The sequence below is a fragment of the Choloepus didactylus genome, chromosome 10 (assembly GCF_015220235.1).
Source record: "Choloepus didactylus isolate mChoDid1 chromosome 10, mChoDid1.pri, whole genome shotgun sequence".
NCBI lineage: Eukaryota > Metazoa > Chordata > Mammalia > Pilosa > Megalonychidae > Choloepus > Choloepus didactylus.
The window spans coordinates 46,592,956-46,617,630 of record NC_051316.1 but is presented as its reverse complement, the minus strand read 5'-3'; the positions used below and the strand labels follow the sequence as shown (position 1 = coordinate 46,617,630).

The 24,675-nt window shown below is 37.3% G+C and overlaps 1 protein-coding gene across 4 annotated transcripts in view; it reads right to left on the bottom strand.

The window, feature by feature from the left end:
• Positions 1-24,132, bottom strand: part of PTAR1 (protein prenyltransferase alpha subunit repeat containing 1) — a 59,683-nt gene extending 35,551 nt beyond the window's left edge. For all 4 annotated transcript variants that reach the window (XR_005210671.1, XR_005210672.1, XM_037797703.1 and 1 more), the window contains exons 1-3: positions 23,941-24,132; positions 15,865-16,034; positions 6,113-6,179 (exon numbers count right to left, since the gene is read on the bottom strand). Coding sequence is in view for 2 of the 4 variants with exons in the window: in XM_037797703.1 (XP_037653631.1) it covers positions 6,113-6,179; positions 15,865-16,034; positions 23,941-24,026 (323 nt within the window). In the remaining 2 variants the exon portion in view is untranslated. The remainder of the gene's footprint in view (positions 1-6,112; positions 6,180-15,864; positions 16,035-23,940) is intronic.
• Positions 24,133-24,675: the final 543 nt, after the last annotated feature.

Sequence of the window (24,675 nt, the reverse complement as noted above, 5' to 3'; positions counted from 1 at the left end):
GGACATAACTACTGACCCTGCAGAAATAAAGGAGACAATGAGAAGACACTATGAGCAACTATATGCTAATAAACTGGACAACTTACACGAAATGGACAACTTCCTAGAAAAGCATAAACAACCAACACTGACCCGAGAAGAAACAGAGGACCTCAACAAACCAATCACAAGCAAAGAGATTGAGTCCCTCATCAAAAAGCTCCCAAAGACTGGCGGTTTGATGTGCTGAGCCCTCGAGCATGGGACTTGCCCTTATGAAGCTCATTGCCACAAAGGAGAGTCTAAACTTGAATGTAATGGTGCCTAAGAGTCTCCCCCTGAGCACCTTTTTGTTGCTCAGATGTGGCCCTCTCTCTCTCTGAGCCATCTCGACAGGTGAACTCGCTGCCCTCCCCTCTACGTGGGACCCGACTCCCAGGGGCGTAAATCTCCCTGGCAATGCAGAGTATGACTCCCGGGGATGAATGTGCACCCGGCATCGTGGAACTGAGAGTATCTTCTTGACCAAAAGGGGGATGCAAAATGAGACGAAATAGTTTCAGTGGCTGAGAGATTTCAAATGGAGTCAAGAGGTCACTCTGGTGGACATTCTTACGCACTATATAGATAACACCTCTTAGCCTTTAATGTATTGGAATAGCTAGAAGTAAATACCTGAAACTACCAAACTCCAACCCAGCAGTCTGGACTCCTGAAGACAATTATATAATAATGTAGATTACAAGGGGTGACAGTGTGATTGTGAAGACCTTGTGGATCACACCCCCTTCATCTAGTGTATGGATGAGTGGAGGATGGGGATAAAAACTAAAGGACAAATGGGGTGGGATGGGGGGATGATTTGGGTGTTCTTTTCTCACTTGTATTTTTTATTCTTGTTCTGGTTCTTTCTGATGTAAGGAAAATGTTCAGAGATAGATTGTGGTGATGAACGCATAACTATGTTATCATACTGTGGACAGGGGATTGTATACCATGGATGACTGTATGGTGTGCGAATGTATTTCAATAAAACTGAATTTAATTTAAAAAAAAAAAAAAAAAAAGCTCCCAAAAAAGAAAAGCCAAGGACCAGATGGCTTCACATGTAAATTCTACCAAGCATTGAAGAAAGAATACCAATCCTGCTCAAACTCTTCAAAAAAACTGAAGAGGAGGGAAAGCTACCCAACTCATTCTATGAAGCCAACATCACCCTAATACCAAAATCAGACAAAGATACTACAAAAAAAGAAAATTATAGACCAATCTCTTTAATGAATATAGATGCAAAAATCCTGAACAAAATACCCACAAATAGAATCCAGCGGCATATTAAAAGAATTATACACCACAACCAAGTGGTGGTATGTGAGGCTGGTTCAACACGAGAAAATCAATTAAAGTAATAGACCACATCAATAGATCAAAGCAGAAGAACCACATGATCATCTTGATCGATGCAGAAAAGGCATTTGACAAAATCCAACATCGTTTCTTGATGAAAACACTTCAAAGGACAGGAATAGAAGGGAACTTTCTCAATATGATAAAGGCAATACATGAAAAACTCAAAGCTAACATTGTACTCAATGGGGAGACTGAAAGCTTTCCCTCTAAGATCAGGAACAAGACAGGGATGCCCACTGTCACCATTGTTATTCAACATTGTGCTGGCAGTTCTAGCTACAGCAATTAGGCAAGAAAAAGAAATAAAAGGCATCCAAATTTGAGAGGAAGAAGTAAAACTTTCACTGTTTGCAGATGACATGATTCTATATGTAGAAAATCCAGAAAAATTTACAGCAAAGGTATTAGAGCTAATCAATGAATACAGCAAAGTGGCAGGCTACTAGATCAACACACAAAAACCTGGAGTGTTCTTCTACACAAGATACAAAGATAGATAATAAAGACTGGGACTGTATAACTTGGCAAAAACTGGAGTGGCCAATGACTGTTACTAAATGCACAAATAAAAAAGTGTTCTCACATGTGGGAGAACAAATGAATGTCAACCATGCAAAGTGTTGAAAAAGGGATGGTATCTGGGAAAAAAACATAACCAGAGCAAACTGGAATCTATGGTCAACAGTAACATTGTAATATGCTTCCATTAAATGTAACGAAGGCAATATACCCAAATAAATGTGTATGAGAGGGGGACATAAGGGAGGGATATGGGATTCTTGTAGTGGTGTTGTTTTCTGTCCTTACTAATATATTAAATGGTATGACACTTTATTTTCCTTTTTATATTGTCTTTTGTATCATCCACACAAAAAAAAAACAAAACTTTTTCATGGTAAACAATATGTTCAAGTGCTGACTGTGGAGATAAATGTACAACTATATGATGATACTGTGAGCTGATTGTACACTGTGGATAATTTTATGTTATGTGAATATACCTCTATAAAATTGTAGGAAAAATAGAAATAGGGGTAAAAAGTGCTGGAGAAAACATGGAGAGAGGGATGTACCTATTTACTGTTGATGAGGGGGCAGAATGGTATAGACTTTCTGGAGGTCACTGTGGTAGTTCCACAAGAAGCTAATTATGTGGGGGCCATAAGGTCCTGCAACTTCATTATGGGGTACGTACTTGGAAGATCTGAGAGCAGAGACATGAATGGACATTTGCACATTGGTGTTTATGGAGGCAGTATTCATGACTTGCAGTGGGTGGAAGTGGCCTAAGGGTACTCTGACTGAGGAACAGAATGGTGAACTGTGGCGTATGCATGCAATGGAATATTGAGCAACAACGAGGAGTGAGGTTGTGAGACACACAAGGAGGTGAATGGATCCTGTAGACAGCATTTTGAGTGAAGTACGCCAGAAACAAAGGCAAACACTATAATGCCTCACCAATATGGGCTAACTATAATGTGTAAATTCAGAATTGAATCTTAGAGCACAGCCTAACAGGAAAATGATTAGTGTAATGGTCCTTAGATTGTAAGCTCTTACAGCAGTCAAATCTATTCCTGAATTGTAATGGCTATCTCCAAACTCTGAGATGTTGATCCCTTGGTGTATGACCTGATTAGTCTCTGGAACATTGGGTATCTGGGTGACACCTCAGAGCTAGGGCCTGGAAATATGAATGTCAGCATTAATGCATGCAGCAAGTGTTAAAAAAATTAAAAAAACAAAAAAAAAAAAGCTGAGAAAGCCCAGACTTCAATTAGAGATATGAAATGAAGCAGATCTGGTTAAGACTAGGGCAAATCGGGCCAAAGGGTAAAGGTTGAAACTGATTGTGTGTTAAAACTTCAACTTCCATGTGAGACCAAGGGAAGAAATGTTTATTTGGTGTAGGATCTAAATTTTCTAAACAATATAACCACTACAGTCAGTTTGTTCAAACACCACAATTACATGGAACTTTGAATAGGAAGTGAGATATGGCAGCTCTGTATAGGTTGGAGTGAAATAGTAACACACCCCAAAGTAATTTGGGTGGAGAATAAAAATATATACTTGGGGCCCCCCTTAGGAGCTGGGGGAGGATGCAGAGGTGTTGGACTTCCTCACCTGGATTGTTGCTGATGTTCTCACAAACACTGGGGACTGACGGCTTGACATGCTGAACCCTCTGTCTTAGGGCTTGCCCCTATGAAGCTTGTTACTGCGAAGGAGAGGCTAAACCTGCTTAAAATTGTGCCTAAGAGTCTCCCCCTGAGTGCCTCTTCGTTGCTCAGATCTTCTGTGGACAGACCTATTGGTGTTCATTAGACTGTAATTCTTTGAGTGTTTCCATGGAGATGTGACCCACCCAAGTGTAGGTGATAACTCTGATTAGATAACTTCCATGGAGGTGTGGCCCTGTCCATTCAGCCTGGGCCTTGATTAGTTTACTAGAGCACTGCATAAGCTCAGACAGAAGGAGTGAGCTTGCTACAGCCAAGAGGGGCACAGGAACTGAGAGAGGAGATGGAGATTACAGAGACATTTTGGAAATAGCCTTTGAAAGAAGTCTTTTGCTCCTGAGAAGCTAAGAGAGGACAAATGCCCTCTCAGCTAACAGAGGTTTTCCAGAGACCAATGGCCATCCTTCAGTGAAGGTACCCGAATGTTGATGTCTTACCTTGGACACTTTATGGCCTTTGGACTGTAACTTTGGAACCAAATAAACCCCTTTATAAAAGCCAATCCATTCCCGATATTTTGCATAATGGCAGCATTAGCAAACCGGAACAGGATCTAACAAGGGAGGAGAGACAACTCAAAGGACATGATCGGGACACATGAAAAAATCGGAATATACACTGTAAGCTTTACACCAATGTTAAATTTCTTGACCTTGATAACTGCACTTAAGGTAGACGTAAGCGAATATCCTTATTCTTAGGAAATGTACAAAGCAGTATTAAGGATCCAAGGAGTACTAAGTATACAACCTACACGTAAGTGTTCAGACAATGGATTGATAAATAGAAAGTCAGGAAGAAGCACAGATAGATGGATGGATAGATCGACTGATAGAATGATGTATAGATAGCTAGAATGATACGGCAAATGTGGCAAAACGTTAAAAATTGGTGTATTCCGGTTTGCCAGTGCTGCGGGACTGCAAAACACCAGAAATGGATTGGCTTTTATAAAGGGGGTTTATTTGGTTACACAGTTACAGTCTTAAGGCCATAAAGTGTCCAAGGTAACGCATCAACAATCAGGTACCCTCACTGGAAGATGGCCAATGGCATCTGGAAAACCTGTTAGCTGGGAAGGCACGTGGCCGGAGTCTGCTCCAAGTTCTGGTTTCAAAATGGCTTTCTCCCAGTACATTCCTCTCTAGGCCACAGCGCCTTGAAATGTCACTCTCAGTTGCTCCTGGGGCGTTTGTCCTCTCCGAGGTTCTCCGGAGCAAGAGTCTGCTTTCAACAGCCGTCTTCAAACTGTCTCTAATCTGCACCTCCTCTCTCAGCTCCTGTGCATTCTTCAAACTGCCCCTCTTGGCTGTAGCAAGCTCGTACCTTCTGTCTGAGCTTCTATAGTGCTCCAGTAAACTAATCAAGGCCCATGCTGAATGGGTGGGGCCACACCTCCATGGAAATGATCTAATCAGAGTTATAACCTACAGTTGGGTGGGTCACATCTCCATGGAAACACTCAAAGAATTACAATCTAATCAACACTAATACATCTGCCTACACAAGAGGGCATCAAAGATAATGACATTTTGGGGGACATAATACATTCAAACCAGCACAATGGGTATCTAGGGCAGAGGGGTACGTTAGAGTTCTCTGTATGGGTTTGTATTATTTTTTTAACTGTCCTGTTAATAAAAAAAGTTAAGGAAAAAAAAGTAACTTTACTTAAAATATGCAGAAAATTAAATAAGATATGGTTTAGGCCATCTTTAAAGATAAAGAATTGTAATCAATGGTTCTTCCCTAAAAGAAAATGTAATATGTATTCAGAATGTACAATAACATTGCACATTTATTTATTTATAAATTGAATCCTACTTTCCTCTAAAGGAATCTGTGTTGGACAAAGAAACAAGTAATTTGTTTCAACCTGCACTATTATATTGTTCAGCTGAAAAACTTCAATGAAAAAAATGAGCCTGGTATGAATTTTAATGTTTCAACCAAGTATTTTGTATTTAAGAGTTGCAATAATCAGAAACAAAGAACTTTAGAAATCAATAAAATGTGAGCAACAATATTAAGTCGCAGAGACTTCAAATGATTTGTCCCACTTAGACTAAATTGAGACTAAAACCTCATGGCCTTGAATTCTCATTCTATGTACTTTCCATTGCCCTGCAGTGCTTCTCAAATACACCAACACAAGCCTCTCAATCCAACCAGTTACAATGATCACCCCAACCCCCCTAAAAAGAAAGGAGAATAAAAAGCATGTATCAAGCAGTATATTATAATTTGACAAGACAATTTACATTTCAGGCAAGAAAGTTTATGGAGAGAAGACACAGGTATGATAAAAGGGACAAAGTGTATAGTCATGGAGATAGAAAGAATGGGTAGAAGAAATAACTATAAGATACCATGAATATACAGTTTATATTTCATTTTTAAAAACGCTAACAACTCATGGGGCTTATATGTTTTCAGAAATTTGGACAAACTTCTTTTAACCGATAAGAATGACGTACCTCACGTTCCATGCAGTGGTAAAGTCTGGGTTTAGAAGCAGCAGGGTGCATGTGACATCTATCAATTCTAAAATAGAGAGAAGTCATATTAAAAACAAATAGTCCTACTCTTTAGAGCTTGGCTTCCCTTTCTTTTAAGGATTTCTTTTTCTATATACATATATATATGAATATATATATCTTGTCATACTATTTTTGATACCCTGTTCTAAGCTGTCAGGGACATGTATATTATTCTCATGATTTTCTTCTACATATAAATATAAATTTTTAAAAAGTTGACATTGAAACAACTTTACATTCAAAAAAACTTTTAATTGCTCATAATTCACCTACTTAACACAAGTCATTTACAAACCCCTGCAAACACTGTCCTTTCTTATACATACCTTTGCATACCTATAGCAATAAATGTACAATTATGTTCTATTTTTCATTCAATATTATTCCATATACATTCTCCCATATTGCTAAAGTAAGCATTTTTAACATCTTTAACAATCACTTACTGAATATAGTATCATTTATCTTACCCTTCTTTAAGCTGTTTCCTGTTACAAATAATGTCGCTACAAACGTTTTTAAACACACCTTGGTCTTATAGATTATCTTCTTAGGATATATTTCCAGGAGTAGAACTACTATGTCAAAACAATAGAAACATTAGGATGGCTCCTATTAAGTATTTTCAAACTGTCCTCCAAATGGACTGTATCTATTTATATTGCCAAGAGTACTGTGAATACTTAAGTCCCCATAGTTTTGACCTATATAATTTTATTTAAAAAATTAAATGTAGTTCACATAAAATGGTACTTTGTTTCTGTTTTAATTTATATTTATTAATATAACATTTTTAGTGTTTGTTTACTCTTTATAGTTCATCTTATGAAAAATCTATTCATGTTCATTAGCTATTTAATTATCAAGGTTTTGACAGAATTCCTATCAATTGAAATAAGCTCCATAAGTCTCTAGTTAAAAGAACAAAATCAGTAATATTTAGACATATCTTCTTCATTTTACCAAAACTGAAAAGAGAATTCTAGGCTTAAGATTATCAATCTATTTACATAGTAATAAATTAAGGCAATCCCTAACATGCTCCTAATTAAATGCCACATAAATAAAATAGTAAGAGCAATTGTTATAATTTATTTAGCACTACTGCATACCAGGCATATTACTAAGTACTTCACATTATTTCATTCAATTCTCACAATCACAATTCAAGAATAGTCTTATTCCATTTTACAAATAGGGAAACTGAGATCTAGAGAGTTTAAGTAATTTGCCCATAGTCACCCAATTAGTATGTGTCAAGGTCACATGTGATTGCCTTTAACAACTTAATTGTACTGCACTTGAAATGTCTATGATAAATAACTGTAACATTCTGAGTGTTTAAATAAAGGATAAACTTTGTAAAAATCTAAGAACAAACATATAAATACATCCCTATATGGTCATCTTTAAAACATTTTATTTAACAAGAAAATCAACTATTTCATTCTCAACCATCTTAATAAAAGAGATTAACATTTACTGTGAGCTACAATTTCATTACTTTGCTGAGTATACCGTAACATTCAATAAATGAGCAACAAACAGTAGCATGGGTACATATTTACTTCTGTTTTCCATCTTATGCATTACAAGTCATTGTATACATAAATACAATAAAAAGAATAATCTAAGTAACGTCTTCATTCTTTTACCTTTAACAGTTTCGGGCACTAACTTACCAAGAAAAAGAAATACAACTTTCTATACCACTATTCATTGAATTCCACAAATATTCCAAGCCCTGACTGTGTACAAGGCATTGAAATGTGCCCTTAGGGCTGAGGGAATGTATACAATGATAGACAAGACCAGATCTTGCCCTCCAGAAGATTACCCTCTAGTTAGAGAGAGAGATATGAACACGTAATTATAGAAGGCAAAATGCAATAACTGTGAAGTACAAGCATACCACCATTTACAGGGAAGACTGCAAATGAATAAGGTAATAACGGGTACAGCAGATAGCGGAAAAAGTATGAACAAAGGTAAAGAAGCATGGAAATTCCCAGTGTGCTCTTGACAGCACAGGGTGCTATAAAAATGTACCATAAAACAAGGGCTTCTAGAACCTGGTCCCAGTCTCCTTGTCAACCTGGCTTTCTACTACTTCCTTAACAGGATATGCTCCACCTGAACCAGACTCTGCTTTTCTCTGAATACACCTCATATCTGCCTACCTTCTCTACCCTAAACATACCTATTTATGTGCTTGTTATACTCTCTGCCAGCAATGTTTTTCTATCTCTGAATACTAAAAAAAATTTTTTTTTAATTTTATTACTTAGGAGCTCTTAAATATATCTTTTGCTGTAAAGGTTTTCCTGATCCAGCCAGCCAGAAGAAATCTGTTTTGTGTGTATCTTATTTTGTTACTTATCTACTTTGTATACATACCCCCCTAACTCAGACTGTGAATTTCTTGAACACAGGTCCTACCTGATACATCTTCAAATTATTCATTCACTCAACAAATTTTGCGGCGCATCTACAGTAAGCCAGGGATTGAGCTGGGCGAAGAAGAGTATGAAATACAGCCCCTGCCCAAAAGAAGCTCCATGTCTGCCCACCACAAATAGAAGTGGTAAGAACATAGACCTAGTTACATTATCTGGGTTTGAATCCAATCATCCATTCACTACCAACATAACTTAACCTCTTGTACTTCCTTTCCTTATCTCTGAAATGAGGACTACCAAATCAACCTCATAGTGTTGTGAACAATGAGATGCATTCCACCTAGGGAGTGCTCAATAAACATGTTCAACCGAATACCATTACTACTTACCAGTGAAGAAAAGAATATTTTCAACATTAACTTATTAAAGAATCAGAAATCAGGCCGTTATTCCCACAGCGAAATTGCCTCAACTCCTAAACTTTAGAAATAAGCAACAATAGTAGCAAAATAACCCTTAGTAGTCAAGTAGCTACATGGAAAGATTTGCACATGATGGGAAAGTCTTTGGAATTTCTTTTGAAGTCTATGATTTTTCAAAAGCCATTATAGCATCCAGGTAAATTGGTACTTAGTCCCTTGGACTCACCCTTCTGTATTAAAGAAAATGTGTGTGGCCTATGGTATTTGCTATTTGTTTGTACTTCTAATGCAACTCTCCTAACCCCAAAAAAGTGAAGACAAGTTCATCTTCTGTATGAAATACTTCTGTACAGTAGCACAAGGCAAAAACCAACAAATAAACACAGCAATGACATGAGTCCCACTTTTCAATTTGTGGTGTCAAGAGAGAGTAATGTTTCCTTTACTGGAGGGTCTTCCCTTAGGAGGGCAACAGCAGCTGCTGGATTTAAAGCCCAGCTCTACCACTTACTGGGAGTTCTTCAACAAGTCACTAATCTCTCTGTATCTTAGTGTCTTCACATGTATGAGCTAATGGAGCTAATATTAGTACTACCTCAAAGGGGTATTAAATGATCAATTTCTGTGTCTTGTTGGGACAGTACCTGACACACAGTAGGCACTCAATGATAATTTCTGCTACAAAGCCTATACCTCCTAGCCCTGTTCCACAAATGATACTAAGACTGGATGCTGCCAGAAGAAGAAAAAGAATCTCCTGAGCTGGACGATCAGTGACTGTTGAGCAATGGGACACTTTTCAACTTCTAAGAATCTCAGGATTTAAAACATAAAAGTCTTAAGCGAGCATCAGTGGTGCCTAGTAACACACACGGTCACAGATCTAATGGACCATCTAAAAGGTGACCTTGTCTGTAGTCTGGACACGTCTTCTCTGGCTTGAAGGTCCTTCACCCCTCCTCTTTAACCAACTGCTAACTCCTGCTGACTCTAACTCTTGCTGATTCAGGACTCAATCACAAACGTAAGATCCTTCAGGAAAACTTCCTTGACCTCTACAGTCAGATTCCCTCCCACTTCACTCACTCCCTTAGCTCCCTCCTGTTTATCCCAATCGAATCACTCATCATAACACACTGTGATCGCGTCTTTATTTTGGCAGTCAGCTCCTCAAGGACATGGCTCCTGGCCACTTGATCTTCAGAGCTCAGTTGAGTAGCTGGCACACAGCAGACACTCAGTTATTGAAGAGATAAACAATTAGACTATTGTTGGTACTGCTGAACCAATGATCTGCTTTATGTTGATTGATTGGTTTTGCACACAATGGCAAATGAAGTTGCTCTATACAACTAAAAGTACAATCTGAGGATTTATAGTAGTTGGAAGGGAAATTCAATGGAATTTTGTTTTCTTTAAGGATTTCTGTCCCATTTACTTTCAAAAATGATTTAAGGTAATTGAAAGTAATCTAGCAAACAAGTGCATAGAAAGACCTAAAACTTATACTTTTCAGTAATATTTAGCCTATGCTATTCTCTGAGAATGAGACTAGTTACATTATTGCTGCCCCTGAAAATTCTTAGTTTTCTCACACAACCAAATGATGTCCTTGCCAAATCTTTCTAAATGAGTCATTAGCAGTTAAATTCTGTACTGTGGGGCTTTGGAGAAGTCCTCTGATTCTTTAAGGTATATCACATCTGCTATATTAAAATTAACAACAGCAACAACACATAAAGACTCTGGACCTAGTATAACTGTTCTCGTAACATTCTTATAACATTATTTTTGTTATGCCAATACATTATCATAAGCAAATACCGATTCCTTTTTATTAATTTGCCAAAAATTCTAGACCTACTAGAAAAATTTGTTTAGAACACAAGATAGGTAATAAAATAAAGTTGCAAGTGGGAAGTACACAGAAATGAAAAGAAATTGCAAATTTAAATTATTTACTGGCTAGTTATCCACTCTGTAGATCTAGAACCTTGGTGACCCCTCCTCTTTTTAAGCAAATGTAGGCCCTAAACAAATACACTGCTAGCCTTTTTTAGTAACACTAATAAAAAAAAGAGTAAGTATGAGGTTGGGATGAAGGGGAGTGTCAAGAAATGGGAAAGAGGCAATCAAGGAGAAGTAACTAGGTTAGAAATATTGGATATAATTAAAGAATCATTTCTGAACTACATGTATTTTTCTGCTCTTTTTCCTCAATGTCTCTGGCTAATTAAGAGAGAGGAAACTAGTGTTTCTTGAGAGCCTACTACATGCCAGGCACTGTGCTCGGTGCTTTATACACATTAACTCATGTGATCCTCACAACAAATTCTTTAGATATGGAAATAGTAACTGAGCTGCAGTTAACATCAATACGTTGATCAGTTGAATTTGAATACAGGTCTATTTTCCCACAAAGCAAATGCTCTTTCTACACCAGCACACTGTCTGTGGATACTCGGTCTTCTGCAAATCAGGGCTGAACCAAAGACCTAAAGATAACATATATAATCAACAGCTGACTGTCACTTCACTATTTCTCTTTCTAAATTTCATTATCTATATACCATTTCCATTGCAGTTTCACCCCAAAAATCATATGAACTACTGACATGCCAACACTGTTTTATAATTAATCAGGTGTCTCTCCAAACATCAGAAGATACACCAGCAAATGTCCCTTTGTTACACACACTCCAGTATAACTAACCCTCATCAGATCACAGGGAAAAAATAATTCAGGGTGCATCATACATGGGAAAGATGCTAAATCTCACAAGCAATTCTAGTTGGAGAAATTAAAGAGTTTTCTCCAAGATAATCTTAATAAAGGCTGTAACAAGGAGAGGATATTAGAATGCAACAGAAAAATCAATATGCTTTCTTTGCTGCATTACATTCTAGAAATGGCCCAAGATGAGCGATTACTCAGTAATTAATGATCGTCGGATCTGACAACTGTCTTTGTCTAAGAAATAGTTTCATAGCATCTAGAAATAAATCCAAAATCCAAGGTCAACTTGGATGGTTCATCTCTTCCTCCAAAATACATTTAGGTTACCACAGAAGAGATACTTAAGGTTTAGCTATGTGGTGAACACCAGAAAGGCCCTGTTCATTACAGAACACAGTCCCTGAATTGATAGCTAGACTAAGCTAAACCCTGATTTACCAAACTCTTGCTACTCATTTGACAAATCTCTGTTGCACACATAAAGGTGCTGAGTAAACAATGAAAGACAATCCACAGCTCCTGTTCCTAACAAAGTCACAATCCAGCTAGGAAGAATGTCATTTACACAACCAACTATAATACAGTACAGCAAGTGCCACCATGCAAGCAGTCTAAATAAAGAATGCTATAGGAGTGCAGCAAAATAATTATTGCTTCCTGGAGTGGTCAAAGAGGTTTCAGAACATTTTGTGTACATGTGTGTCTAAGAGTAAGAGAGAGTGACTGCACATGTGATATGTGGGGGAGTGTGGTGGCAACCACAACAATCATGACAACATAATACATGAGCCTGAATGGAGGTAATCAGCAGTGCACAGCAAAGTCAATGAATGGAACAGTGTATGTAGTGGCTGAAATGCGTAGCAATGTCTGCAAGCAAATGCTTCTAGGGATCAAATGAATGTCCAAAAAAAAAGCAACAAAGTAAACCTGATGAGAAAAAATGGTGATTGACCCTCTGCCTCAGTGCCTGGAGGAGGTACACAAGTTGCGGCAAACTGAAACAGAACTGCCCAGTCAACAAAGGTCAAGCTATGAGCCCCATCCAATTGTTGCTGTGCAAAAACTTGTATTTAGGGCTTCTGGTTTTTTCAAATGAAGACAGGAATCAGATTTTCATCCCTGATTTTAAACATTGGCAACTAATTAAAATTTTTTTAAAACATAATATAAGTCAAAATGAAAAAATATCTGTGGGCAGGCTTCAGTCCAAGGGCTAAGAATCTGCAATCTCTGATGCTGAATATGAAGCAGAGGATGAGGTTAATAATGCAGGCTGGGAACAGACTGTAAAGTGCCTTGAATACCACGCTAAGAAGTTTGAACTCTACCTTGATCCTGTAGGCATCACAAAATAGCATGAATATGTACATATTTCAGAACAGCATCTCTTAAACTCTGTTTTTGTAGCTGTGGATGGGATGTGTTGTTTTGAAATGACCAGCTAGTGGAAAGATGGACATGGGTTGCGAAAAAAGAACCTGAAAATGGGGTAAGCCAGTTATGAAATAATCATTACATTGATACGAAATAATCATATCATTATTGTATAATCATTACAATTGTAATTGCAATTAAAATTGTAATTGTAATCATTACAATGTAATAATCATTACATCACATAATGCAAAGTGATTACATTAGCCTGGATGAGAAATAATGAGAGCCTAGGCAGCAAAAGAAATGGAAAGCAGGAGATGGCTTTGAGAGTGACAGCTCAGTTATGGACTGAGAAAGAGGGAAGAGTAAAAAAGAAGATGATAGGAGAGGCACACTTACAGAGTGCAAGATGGAGCTCTGCCTAGTCAGGACTCCAATACTGTGACTAAACTCTCTTGACTGGTTTTTGTATTTGTCATGGATTTCTCAAAAATCGTAACTTTTCAGAGCTGAGAATTAAAGTAGCATCTTCTCCCAATCTAAATATGGCTATTACTACAACGGATTTTAAAAATAATCAATCTTTCTCACTAAAGAAAGATGTTTAGATGCTTTCTAAGCACCTAAGAAATTAGGTACATAAATGACAACATGAATTCAATTTGGTCAAGAAGGAAAAAATCTTTCCCAGGATTAAAGGTCACCTTCAGTTATAGAATACATTCTGAGGAAGAAGCCTAGGATCTGGCATGATCAATTATGCAGACACTGACATTTCTGAAGATATTCTTTAAATTTTCAACTTTCTTCACTTGGTGCTTCTTACAGATGTATTTCTTTCTACAAAGACAGTTTTAATGGTATATCATTTACACAAAATAACTGTGTGTCCTAAAATTTTTGGTATTTTTTTCTTACCATGATTCACCTGTGTGTTCTAATTGCTTCAGTTCACAAGTTTGGCAGAATATTATTCTATTAGCCCATCAGCATTTTCAGTTATCTTATTCTGTTAAACCAAATTTACTCCCTTATTTATACTGATAACATATGTTAGTATAAAATCAAAAGGTGCTTCTGTACAAATGTACAGTTGTGTCAGGAATCAAAGTCTAGATTGCAGCTATTGGTTTGAGTGAACTTAACCATTTGCCTTCCTGCCTGGGTTCTCCTAGGCCTCTCAATATTAAAAACATGCAATTAGGAGACATAGGAAAGCTTGCACTGCAGTGCTCAGGACAAGAAACAGGAAAATGGAGAGAAGGACCTAGAAGGTGGTGGGAAGAGGACAGGTTGGGCTAGTGTACATAAGTAGGCAAAGGTTAATGATTTGAAACAACTACAGCTTTTGACTTTTTAAAATTCATAATTGTTTCTTTCTACAGATAATCATTCTATCTCTCCCCAGAGTTAGTTCTGTAACTGGCTCAAGTATATATTTCTGTGTACCAGAACACTCAGGGTACAATTTTGTTGGGTAAGAAATAGCTGATGGATTCATAAGGTCTCTACCTTAATACTAGTGAAACCTACAACATGGTGGGTGATATCATATCACATGAACTGCTACTAAAATGAACTCTATTACCTATATAACAGTAACAGATTAGAAACCAGCCTTTCAGCTTATAGGGACCAGAGTCCTTTAAAGTAATGTTTAAAGTTTTTTTTTAAGCCACAGTATGCTATAACTGAGAAGCTAGGATTCAAGTCATGATTTGATTACTGAATCATTATATAGATGTTCCTTTTTACTTTCTGGTATAGTAGAGTAGACAGAGGGAAATACCTGAAATGTCTGAACTATAATCTAGCTGCCTTGATCTCTGATAATGATTGTATAGCCTTTATCTTGTGCCCTTGTGACTGTAAAAACCTTGTGACTGACCTTTACTTGTACCCATTTAATCCAGTTTTTCTACTTTAGAGTCTTATGGTCACTAAAAAGACAGCCCCTAATGTTTGTTAATAAAGGGCCTTGGGTCAGCCCAAAATTATCTTGATAACAAACTGGATCTAGCCAAAATGGGCCTGCCTGACATGTGCAGTAGCTTAAGTTTAACCTATAAATGACATATACCTCATTATAATACTAAAAATTATGCCCATAATATTAAGGCTACCATATTGTTACCTATGTTCTGTGACTAACCATGTAACCAATCTGTGCATGCTCAATAATTAGTTCACCTCTAATTATATCATCTAGAGACCCTGTGCTCATTATCCTAAAAGCAGCCCATCTCTGAGACTATAAAACTATCAGAATTACTACAGTTCAGGGAGATAGATTTTTAGGCCGATAGGCCATCTGATCTCCTGTTTCATACCTAGCAATCAACTCTTTCTCTCTCTGAAACCCCAGTGTCACAGGAATTGACCATCTGAGTATATGAGGCAGACAACTCACCGCTTTTGATTGCTAACAATGCTTTCTTCAAATAAAATCTTATAAATGACCCCAATTTTTAAATGGATATAATCAGAATTGCTCTAGTTTCAGTAGATGACCTGGAACCCTGCTTGAGGCCATTTCAAAAAATCATTATGGATGCAAAATTTGAAAACTAGTGATCTGGTCTAACAAATCTGACTTGACATTGGTTAAACACCTGCAATCTCCTGCCCAGGCAGTGAATGGCAGAGCAGGAACTAGATTCCAGGAACATCAAAACCCAGACCAGGGCTCTTCCCACTATATTCCATGCTGTTTCTAAAAATTAAAGAAAGAAGGATATGGGTCATACTTACCATCTTTGTTCAGCCATTGCTTTCTTGTTCTGTATAGAAGGAGCTTTTGGTGAACATATGGTAAAAGGAACTTGACACACCAGCTCTCCACACCAAGTTTGTTTTCAACCAGGACTATAGGACTCCGGTTATATCTAGCTTCAGGACATGGGATTAGTCCAATTTCATCTCTTAATGTGTAAAACATAAAAGAGAATTAAAGATAAGAATGCTAGCCTTTTCAAAAATTTTCAAATCCTACAGAGTTTTTCCCTTACTTAAAAATATAATCTCACCTACTGAATTGGTAGAAATAAAATTCAAACGTTGCTTAATATACAGGGCTAGCAAGGGTGTTGGGAAACCAGTATGCTCTCCTCACTGTTGACAGGAATGAAAATTGGTATAACATTTGAATGGAAATCGAAAATGACTTTCAAAATTTTAAATGCACATACCCTATGACCCAACAATTCCACTGCTTGGAAATTATCCTATGCCAAAATACATGAATAGAATATTCACTGCAGCATTGCAAAACAAAACAAAAAAACTGGAAACAATCTAACTGTATATCAATATAAAACTGGTGAAATAGATTATGTCCTATACATGTGATGACATAGCTGTTACAAATGACTGAAGTGGATCTGCACATGCTGGTATAGAAAGATCATCAAGATACAGCGAATGAAAAAAGCAAATGCTGAACAAAGTGTACAGCATGAATCTTTTGCATAAATTTTAAAAAAAGATATACAGATTCAGAGAAAAATACTGAGATACTAAGAAACTTTTGGGGTGAGAGAGGAGTTGAGGAAGGACTTTATTTTTATATAGTTTAAATTTCCTAGCCACTTGTATGTACTGTTTTTATTTCTGAAAAAAAGGTCAACAAATGAGTTCATGTTAGCTTGCTAATAAACGTAGGTGGAGTAGAAACAAATTATCAGTAAAAGTTAGATTGGCAGTGACACTGGGAGCCAATTTTCTTTTTTTTCTTTTTTTATAATCCTTTATATTTTTTTGAACAACAAAAAAAATAATAACCACCCTAATAAATGTTGCAAAAATGCAGAATATATTTTAGAAGTTGATTATTTTCACCTGTGGCAGCATCTAATCCTTCAATCCTTCTCAATTTAAGCTGAAAATTTAACATTTAACAAATCTGTACATTTGACTTGCACAGTAAATGAACCAGTAAACATAAAAACATGTTTTTGCAAAGTCTACATACATGCCTTTCAACTGTAAAGGAAGCTTCGATTCCTGCCTACATGAAGCATCTTTCTCAAATAGTATGTCCATTGATCAATGACTAACAAGTAAAAGTACCAAAGGTAGTTAAATATTTTTAGAGTGCCTAAAGACTTTTTAATGTCTTTAAAATAAACAGAAGAAATGGGTTTCAGAGCTTACATATAACATTATCTATAATTACCCTGACAAGAAGATCTACTTTGTTAGATGTAAAATGGGGTAAATGTTGCATTACAGATTAGAAGAAAAGCCCCCGCCCCCCTTTTTGTTAGACCACCATTACAAATTGTTAGAAGACTATAGATCTAAAATAAAATACCTTCTGAAAATTCTGAACTGGATAGCTCAGAGGTAACCAACTTTCTACTGACTACCTCATTGGTGATACTGGGATTTATCAATAAACATGGGTACCCTAGGGGTTGTGCAAGTCACTAACCATTCTTTCAAGCTAATTTAACTCTCAAGTAGATTTTAGGACCTAAGGATTTTTGTCCTGACCACTGGTTGAGTTGTTTCAGATGTGTTTTGATATATCACATCAATACTCTCCAAACATTTTCGTAGTATCTGAAATATTCTGGGTACCATGTTAGGTTCTGAGAATGCAAAAATGAGTAAGACAAGGTAGTTCCCAACTTCAAAGAGCTCACAGTTTTGCTGGGCAGTTGTGGCAATATCTGTAATAAAATATTATCACTTTGCTTTTCCAGTAAGATAATGTTCTGTAGGAAGAAAGTGGCAGTGCTGGGAGAGCATCTGAGATCAATGTCAAGTATTTCAAAATATGTTTTGCAGTTATATTTGGTGATATTAATCTGAAATCTACCTAATTCACTATTAGGACAGTTAGCCACATCTAGATCTATACTTGACTAATAAATGACAATCTCTGGTATTTCTGGTGTTCAGGCTTTACTATATTAAGTAGAACATTTTCAAAATAAACTAGATTACAGTAAAAAAAAAATAAATACAGAAAATGAAAGTCCATTCTCTGAGATGTAATAAACACAACACTTCAGGAAAAGAAAAAGAAGAGTATCACCAATATGAATATTATAGTGCCAAGAATAAAAGAATCCTAGTTTCTGGGCCACTGTGTTTTTTGGGGTAAGGGATTTTTTTCCCCTAAATTCACACTGTAAAAACTGTCTTACTCACTAGTTGCACTGGGTTGAATACTGTACCCCCCAAAATCCATGTCCTCACAAAACCTCAGAATGTGACTTGCTTTGAAAATAGTCTTCGCAAATGTAATTAGTTAAGATGAGGTCATACTAAATTATGGTAGGCCCTAAATCCAGTATGACTTATAAGTCATTATAAGAAGAGGGAAATTTGAAAAGAAACACAGACACAGAGGGAAAAGAGGATGGCAGGGATTGGAGTTATGATGCCACAAGCCAAGGAGTGCCTGGGGCTACCAGAAGCTGTAAGAAGCAAGGAAGGCCCCCCCCCCCCCCAAGAGATTTCAAAGGGAGTATGGCACTGCCAACACCTTAATTTTGAACTTCTAGCCTCTGGAAGGGTGAGAATAAATTTCTGTTGTTTCAAGTCACCCAGTTTGTGGGACCTCGTTACAGCAGCACTATGAACTAATACACTACTCATACCAGAAATAACATGCCCAACTAATAATTTGGTACCTAAATTACAGGGCAGAGACATCTGCACAAATACAGAAGCACAGTGCTTTAGTTGGCTATTGTTCTTTCAAGAAATAATTAAAAAAAAAATATTAAAAGCCATTTGTCATCCCAATACCTCTATTAATGTTGGGTATGCATCCGTTTTTACTAAGTATTTTACAGAAGTGAGATCATATTGGACTTCTATAAAAATTGAAGTGAGATCATATTGGATTTCTATAAAAAATTTTTTTTTACACAGTTAATTCCTATTAAACATATTCCTATAAAATTGATTTTCATATTTTTAATGCTTATAGTGAATGTACTACAAATATCAAATACATCTCTAGTTATTTCCTTATGAAATCAGTCTATAAGAATAATTCCTGACTCTTTAATATTTTTTAGGATTCTAACAATTTTGATTCCCAGTATTTAACAAGAGTACTCTAGTAACCACCTGTATTACCAAGAAGGTCAAAAGATTTTTAAAGTCTTGAAAGTTTGGAATTTTTCTTTGGCAGCAATCAAGTACTAATCTCCTCAAAGAGATACCATGATACTCATATTTTAGGTTATTTAGAAAGGTCACTCCAAAGGCATAAAACAAAATGTACCAGCACATTTACTTAAAAAGATTATACACAGCATGGTACATCTCTTAAGTGCCACACTTCATGATGGGGATCCCCTGCCTTCCAGATGAAGTCTATATAAGACAGACACTGATTTTGTTCCTCATGTTAAGACAACTTCTCTTGTCTGTACTTTTCAGAAACATCATCAGTCAGCTGGAATAGGTCCACTTATTATTTTAAAAAGTAAAACCGACTGGCCTCCCTTCTGGGAGGGATGGGTGGTCCCCAAATCCTAAAACTAAATGCAGTAATGTGGAGCAACCAAATAGTAAACAGTACCAGGAGTCAAGAAATGATACAATTCTTTTTACTCTAAAGATTGTTTTCTTTTTAAAAAACTGGAATTCTTTGAAGAATGACCAAAAATGAAAGCAAAATATCTAAAGGAACTGACTCTTATATACTGATGATTAAACTTTACTGGTGATTAAATTAAGATATTTCATAGACCTTGTAGACTCTCATTAATTATAGAGACTATTAACTTTATGTATCACTGAAATTATATTACTCACTTTATTTAAAAAACTACACAAATTACTAGCATTTACAGAGTGTTTATTATACGCCATGCTCTGTGTTTAACATGTTACATTTACATACACTATTCCATTTCTTCTGCACATTCTTATAAAGTGGGAATTTTAATTCTATTTTATAGATGAATTTAAAAAAGCTTGCCTAAGGTTCCCCAGTTAGCAAATGACAACCCAAGATTCAAATCCAAGACACACTCCAAATCCAAACTTTTACAACTGTAGTATACTATACTATAATATTCTATACTATGCTATAGTGTAAGAAAACTATGTGACTCTACAGTTCCCTGCCTCTGGGCATATTCCCCCTTCAATTCAACTTGTAGACACTCTAAAAATGAAAGGCATTTTTAAAATTACTCAAAATTTTCATTGGGGACTTCCCACTACCTAGGATGTGTATTTTCCTTTAGTCAACTCTTACCTATCCCTCATATCTCAATTTAAATGCTATTTCTTCAGAAAGAACTATCTTGACCTTCTCATCTAAATGAGGCCTCCTTGTTCTTATTCTCCCAAAATACCCTTCTTAACCTTTTAGGCTCTTTTCATAATCTGTGTGCTGATTTGTTTCAAGTTCCATGTCAGCAAGGACTATATCTGGTTTGTTCACCAATCTACATCCAACCCTTAGCCCTGTACATCCAGAGACTAGTACTGGGCCTGTCGATTAGAGGTGCTCTTTTGCTGAATGTATATGTGAAATGAAAAAAATTAAGCTAAATAGTCAAAGACTTCAATAATGTGGCCCTAATGTAGCTTTTCAATCACATTTTGCTACTTTTAATCAACTTGCTGTTCCGTGTGGAGGTCTTTGGCTCCCTCCGTGAGACTAAATCTACCTAGCCTTCAACATTCAGCTCAAAACCTATATCCCTAAAGGCCCTGACCTGGACATACCCAGCCTCCCCTCTGCCTCTAACAGACTCTCATAGCACCTGCTCCCCATACTGCATATCCGGCCGTTATCATCAACTGCTTTGCTGGATTAGTTGACTCTTCAGACAGGTAGGTGTTAGGTCTCCATCTAGATTTGCGCTGTCCACTACAGTAGCTACTAAGCACATGTGGCCATTAAGTTTAAATTACTTAAAATTAAATAAAATGTAAAATGCAGTTCCTCATCTGCATTAACCATATTTCAAGCACTCAACAGCCACATACGGCTAGTGGCTACCATACTGGACAGCAAAGACAGAGAACATTTTCAACATCACAGCAATTTCTGTGAGTGCCTTGAACATAAGAACTATTTTGCAATTCTTCCTATTCCATATAGTGAAGACGGTACCTATTGTGCACCTCATAAACAGAGAGTTCAATAAATATTTAATAGAATAACAACAAAAACGTGCTAGATAGGAGATCTTTAATATGATCCTAATTACATTGTGAACAGTTGTCTTTCACATTAGCATAGAGTCTATACATTAAACAAATGTACATCCCTGGATCAAACCTTCAGTTGTTTTCCCAATACTATTCTCTAAAAAGAGTTAGCCACACAAACATTTGTATGGCATTTTTCAGCTTACAAATTGCCTTCACATTCATCATCCACTTCACCAATACATTTTCTGTGAGAAACACAGAGGTTCAGGCTAAGTCTGATATTCACCTAAAGGTAACTAAGTGGCAGACACTGTTCTTATCAGTTTCACATGATAAACAGGAAACTGAGGCTGAAAGAGGGTAACCTATTCGCACCTATCAGTAACAAAATCCATGTCACATTCTACTGTATCTCCAACTCCTCCTGGCTAAGTATTTCCAGAGAGACAGAGTCAATATATTTAATGATGGAGTAGATGTCTGCTAACAAAACTAGAATCTATCTTGTGTTTGGGGGAAAAAAGGAAAACAAAATACAAAGATGAAAAACTTTTATTAAAACTAGAAGTGTAATTAGATACTAACTTTCAAGGTAAGCACTGCTTATTTTTTCTTTTAACTAGAAATACAGTCCCTTTATTATGGAAACAAAGGAGCTAGATTGGGGAAGAAGAACAGGCAATTTTGAAAAGCCCAATTTACAAGATATTTTAAAAGATATGTAATAATATCATTAAAGATACTGTTATTATAGGGAATAGGTACTAAAATATAGATGAAGAATAGTATTAAACAATAAGTTAAGCTAATTAAATGTCTGAGACATATATCACAAATCATTATTTCAAAGTGTGCCAAATTTATGTGAAACTTTTATATCTTGAATAATGACCCAAATGCTTATTAATAATTATAAACTATGCATTGATAGAGAGCACATTAATGAGATTACACTGTAAAAATATGATTAAGGAGGGTACTGAAGTCCTTAATGAGTTTTGATAACTGTGATCCAGAAGAATTGGGACTCATTCCAAACTGAACTGTCAACCCGCCAAGTCAATGAACAAACTCAGTTTCTTCAAATATAAAATAAAGATTCTCTTCTAGTTTGTAAAATGATTATTTTGTGTTAAGACTTCTCTCTAACCTCTGCTACAATTTCTTTAAAAAAAAAAATAACACCAATGATGAGAAGATAGGCCTTCATTTGTTCAATTTTTTTTTTTTTTTGAGGATATCTTTTTTGCACTAAGGTTCTCATTCTTAAAAAGGGATTAAAAGACTAATACACAAGAAGACATCAAAGCATTCTTTAGAAGGCCCAATAACCACTATGGTTACTGCCAGGAAATCAGTCCAAACACCCCCATTTTGAAAAAGGCAGCAGTCAAAAAGAGTAAGAGAAGTGGACGGTGTCAGAGGTGGCAGGTGTGTTTTAAGGCCAGCAGTGTTTTGTTTTCAACGAGGCATATTTGCAGATCTCCAACTGTGTGCCACAAGGGAGCAAAATATCTGAAGACTTCTTAATTCTTTTGTAAGCATCACCATGGAGGAAAAGAACAGTTCCTTTAAGATGCAGGTTTGGCACTTTTTTTAGGCAGAAAAGCTTTAGGGGTTAGAACTCTTAAAAAGAATTCATGCATTCCAATTTAAAAAAATAAATATTAATAATAAACTCCACAAACAACTAATGAAGTGACAATAATGCAAAACTAAATTCCATGCTTCCTTTCTTTTGGGGAGAGGAGGGAAGGGAAAAGAGCTACACTTTGCTTCTTTGTTACTACTTTGCATAATGTTGAAGTTGTCTCTCTCTTTGAAGAGCTTCTTTTTCACTCGTTACATAAAAGCAGAAGTGTCAGATAGAATACAGACACTTATATCATCTTCCCAGGTTACTCCAAGTAAATGGAAAGAAAGGAGGGAGATAGACCTGCAGTGTCCGGCTTAAGGAGCACAAGCGTGTTTAGAGTAAAATGAGTTAAGTGCTCTGTAACTATGAATCAGCTAATGCTAAAAAGTGTCGAGGTTTCATCTGCGTTACACCACCCCTACCATGCCTACAGAAGCTACACTCTTGAGAATATTCTCTTCACCTTCAAAACAAAATGTTTTATGGGAGTCACTCGGCATTCTTTTGACAAGTAGGACGAAAGTCAAAAGCAGCCTCAAATTACCGTTAGTAAGTAAACTGGGGGTATTTAGGCCCATTAAGATTAAGATGATGGGTCACCCTACTTAGCAAAGAGCAGGGTGAACCTCAAGAAGAGTTGTGTTTACAAACTCTCATATGTGTTTACAAACTTATATACAGACCCACACTGTGTGTGCCCTTGTATCACAAACAGATGGACGATGTGAACATACCAGTCAAGTCTTTCGAGTTTCACGAACTCCTGGAAAAGGGATGGCGAGACAGAACGAAACAAAGTCGTTCCGTTTTGATTTTCCGAGGTCACTTCTAGGGACTCGCCCGCGGGCACGTTCAGCCGCCAGCGCCAGTGGCGGTAAGTGACCCCGGCCACGTCCCACAACGATCCAGCCGCGACCTCGCTCTTTCTGTTTTTCCGCGGACACTGGAGGCCAGAACCCGCGCACAGTCCACCCGCCGCCCGAGGTCGGCTATGGGCTTAGCCCCGCCCGCCCGTTCGACCCCGCGCCCCTGACGACCGCCGGCGCGCGACTCACATGTGCGGGTTCCTCCTGAAGGCATTGGTGATATCCTTCACCACCCGCTGCACCAACACCGCTACCTCCTCACTCGGCTCAGCCATGTTGGCGGCAGAGGCGGCAGCTCGGGCGCGCCTCCGGGAGAGCGCGGAGCCGCCGGCGGGAGTTCCGCGGGTAGCGCGCGCGTGTGCGCTGATTCGGCCGCACCCCCACCGCCATGGCCGCCGCCGAGCACTTCCGGGTCAGTCACCCAGCGGCCGGGGCGTGGCGCTCGCCTGGGTGGAGGCAGACAGTTGTTCCCTGAGCTGGATTTTGCAAGCTCTCAGCTGTTGGCCGGTAATGGGATTTCTAAGCGACCGAAAAGATGCTGCACGTTCGTTTGCAAAGTAATCTCAGGCCGCTGTTTTATTCATTTGATTATATATATAATTTATATATAATTTTTTTAATCCATTTAAAGCCGAGAAGTCAACAAGACACAACCTCAGAGCCAGAGGGCCCCCCAACCCCAGGCCGCTCATTCTTAGCTGTTCAGGGAACCAGCCCAGGCCCCGGGGGCTTCAAGAGGAGAGTTAAATTGAGGACAGTATGTTGAGTGAAATAAGACGCAAAAGGAGGAGTATTGTATGATCTCACTAATATGAGCTAATTATAAGTAAACTCATAGAGTTAAAATCTAGATTATAGGTTACCAGGTAGTAGAATGTGGGTAGGTTTGGGGAAGCAGATGCTTAATAGGTGCAGAATTTTTAA